The sequence below is a fragment of the Sinocyclocheilus anshuiensis genome, unplaced genomic scaffold (assembly GCF_001515605.1).
Source record: "Sinocyclocheilus anshuiensis isolate Anshui unplaced genomic scaffold, SAMN03320099.WGS_v1.1 scaffold522, whole genome shotgun sequence".
Lineage (NCBI taxonomy): Eukaryota > Metazoa > Chordata > Actinopteri > Cypriniformes > Cyprinidae > Sinocyclocheilus > Sinocyclocheilus anshuiensis.
This window is the reverse complement of record NW_015544185.1, coordinates 807,982-811,484: the sequence shown is the minus strand read 5'-3', so window position 1 is coordinate 811,484 and position 3,503 is coordinate 807,982. Positions and strand designations below refer to the sequence as shown.

The 3,503-nt window shown below is 34.2% G+C and overlaps 1 protein-coding gene across 1 annotated transcript in view; it reads right to left on the bottom strand.

The window, feature by feature from the left end:
* Window positions 1-201: 201 nt before the first annotated feature.
* LOC107696458 (hyaluronidase-1-like) overlaps window positions 202-3,503 on the bottom strand; it is a 5,658-nt gene continuing 2,356 nt past the window's right edge. Inside the window, exons 3-4 of the mRNA XM_016496796.1 lie at window positions 2,917-3,006; window positions 202-910 (exon numbers count right to left, since the gene is read on the bottom strand). Of these exons, the coding sequence (XP_016352282.1) occupies window positions 554-910; window positions 2,917-3,006 (447 nt within the window). The 3' untranslated portion in view covers window positions 202-553. The remainder of the gene's footprint in view (window positions 911-2,916; window positions 3,007-3,503) is intronic.

The following is a 3,503-nucleotide window of genomic DNA, read 5'->3' as shown; positions in this document are numbered from 1 at the left end:
AAAAATATAACCTGATTTTCACACTATCGTTTCTGCCTCACAGGCTTTTCTGTTCGAGTATTTTACAGTAAATTAAATAATTCTTAACCATGCATGCATAACTGTTTGTATAACAGACCTTTTTAGGCAGAAAATTATATAAAAATGCAATCATAATGGAAAACAAGAAAAAAAAACATGTAGACCTATTAATGCAAGATGATTTGTCAAAATAGTTTATTCCATATATTCCATGAGATTTCAATTATTTATTTGATTTTTGATGCAACATTAATTTGCATTTTCAGGGTTTTGCGTGTGCTTAACAAACACTCAAAATTCAACTGCATTTAGTTTTTTACAAACTCATCATATTTTGTTAAGTTTAGCTAGCAAGCATATAATTTAGCACACACTTTATCTAAAATGATTTCAAGTACATTTGTTAAAGGCACAGTCACCCTGTAATGTCAAGCCCACAATGGTAATGTGTTGTTCCTTGTATTTGTTAACCCAACAAGCTTCAGGTGACCCGCCCTGAGTTTTAACCGCTACAGTCTTCTAGTCATTTCTGTCATGTAGAAGGCTCTACAGGTACTGGTTTCTGGCACTGTTCTCCTTCCCAGCCTGGGAAACACTGGCACCTAAAGCTGGCTGCGAATCCACTTGTTTCTCCTTCAACCGTCCTGAACCTCTTGTGAGCTACATAAGACGGACCCCTGGTAACAGGCCCGGGTAGCTTAGTTCTGGGAATGATGGACCATTCGGCTGGGTCCAGATGCAGGTAGGCCGTGCCGCTCGGGTCTCTCCTGATACACCGGCCCCTGGATGAGCACACAGTCTGGCTGCACAGAAACGCCGCCTCCGTCACGTTCACAATGTAGCGGCCAAGCGTGTTGTCCAGGTAGTCCCGAACCGCTACACAGGCCTTCTGCACAGAGGAGAGGAGAGGTCATGGGCATTTGTTGTGTTTAAAGGAACACTCCACTATTTTTGAAAATAGGCTCATTTTCCAACTCCCCTAGAGGTAAACAGTTGAGTTTTACCATTTTCGAATCCATTCAGCCGATCTCTGGGTCTGGCAGTAGCACTTTTAGTGCAGCAGGCGCAATGATATTACGCAGTGCCTGAAAATAGTCCCCAGCATGCTCCCTGTGCAAGAAGGCGATCATGTTGGTTATGTTGACAGAAGTTAGCCTATTTTCAGGCGCTGTGTAATATCATTGCGCCTGCTGCATCCATGGTACGGCAGCAAAGTTCCTTGATTATTACGCCGGAATGAGAGTATAGTTCCTAGCCATATCGGCCTAGAAAATCGCAACTTTTCATTTTCCGTCGGTCTTAGTACACGATGTAACTACAGAAGAGTCAAGTTTTAAATAGGAAAAATATCGAAACTCTTTGGTCATTTTTGAGCGAGATGCTAACGGTCTAATCAGATTCAATGATCTATGCTACGCTACAGCTAAAAGTGCTACCGCCAGACCCAGAGATCGGCTGAATGGATTAGAAAACGGTAAAACTCAACTGTTTAACTCTAGGGGAGTTGGAAAATGAGCCTATGTTCAAAAATAGTGGAGCGTTCCTTTAAGTATGTGTACAATTTATATGTGGAAGTTAAAATTATATAAATGTATAAGAGAAGAAAGCATGTATCTTAGGTACAGTAGTATATGGCAACTGTTCAGTTTTTCATTATTTTTAATTATTTCACTAGTTTAATACAAATAATAATTTATTTATATTTAAATTCTAATTACCGTATTGGCCCGAATATAAGACGACCCTGATTATAAGACTACCCCCCTTTTTCCAGATGTACCTTTTGGAAAAAGGCTTTTTAAAAACCAAATCTTGTTTTTTCTCAGTAAAACACATTTTGTCTTACATTCTTTTAATATTGCATATTTTTCCTATTTTAATTTTTGGTTTGAAAGTATGGTAAAAACGGGTAAAATGTACCAACCTATTTCCAAGAAAAAAACATCGTCTTATATTCGGGTCAATACGGTATATGTAATTGAATTATTTATTCATGTAATTTATCATTTAATTTATTCATTTTTAATACAATTTACATTCAATTATTATTTGGTCAAGCTTAATAATTATAAAACAACAAGCAAACAAAATGCTTATTTAAAATAGCTTTAGTTGGAGTATAGCATGTTACATTATAGGAAGTCAATTTCCCAAAAGCATTTAATGTTTTGAAAAATATATGAGTGTATATGGATGCTGCAAATTAGCACTTGACATGAATTTAAAAATGATTAAATAATTATAATTTTTATAATTATTAATTCCAATGTCTAGTAATCATACATTTCTGAAACAATTTGAATATTTAAATATTTATCAGATACAAATGAATTAGCAAAAGTCTGTCTTCTACATTGCTTCTGTTTTGTAAAAATAATCAATTATAAATTCTACTGATAATAATAAATGTTTCTTGTAACACTGCAAACCATGCCGCTTTTCTGTTTAACTGAAGTTAGAATTTTTGGAGTGTTATTTGAGTAATATTTATATACTTTTATAGTATTTATTCATATTGTGAATTAGCTTTTATTTTTAGTTCTAGTTTTTGTTTTTCTAATATTTCTATTTTGCTTTAGTTTCTTTTAACTTATTTCAGTTTTAATAATTTTAGTAGTCCAACTTAAACAATTATTTCAGTTAAACATATTTTTTTCAAGTACAGTAAAAGGATACGTGCTTGTGCACCCACTTTTATGTGTTCACATGAGAATGAGTTGGTGGAACGATTCTAGTGTGACGGTACCTACAATAGATGCTTCCCTATGAGTCATTTTTTTTAGATCTGAGAACTGCTTGTCAATGCATAATGCACTCCAGCTCTCTACCAACCACTAATATACAATTATCAGAAGTGTATGAGTGCATTTGTGTAATAATCTACAGCACTCCAACCTTCGTTTGGGAGTAGTTTCCATCTCCCCACAGCACGACACCAGCAGCTCCTAGAGCGATGCTCTCACCGATTGTGTGCACCAAGTCCTCCTGAAAACACCAACGAGTGACACATGAACCATTTTTGTTACTAATTCTTTAATTTTGATTGATAGATATTTTTGGAATCTCTCTCGGAACATTTTTTTTCCAGTTGATGAACAATAAAAACATTGACAGCCAATCAGAATCCAGAGTTTAAAAAGCGTAAGCATTTAAAGCAGCATGTGACCAAACTGCACATGTGCTTCTAATAAACAGAATGATATTGTTTGGGTGCTAATATAGTTATTGTTATAGTTATCGTTCTTGATGTGAACGGGCCTTTTTTATTGCCAGTCAGATCATAAACAATAAACATGACAATAATCACTTGAATATCAAAATATGTATAGACCTTAGTCAGGTTATTTTTTATTATTATTGAGATTACTATTATAGTCTTTAATAATATTTTGATTCAGGTTTTATTTTTATATATTTTTTGTATATTTTCTTATACTATATATATTATGTTTTTAATTTTGTTTTTAGTATGTATATATATA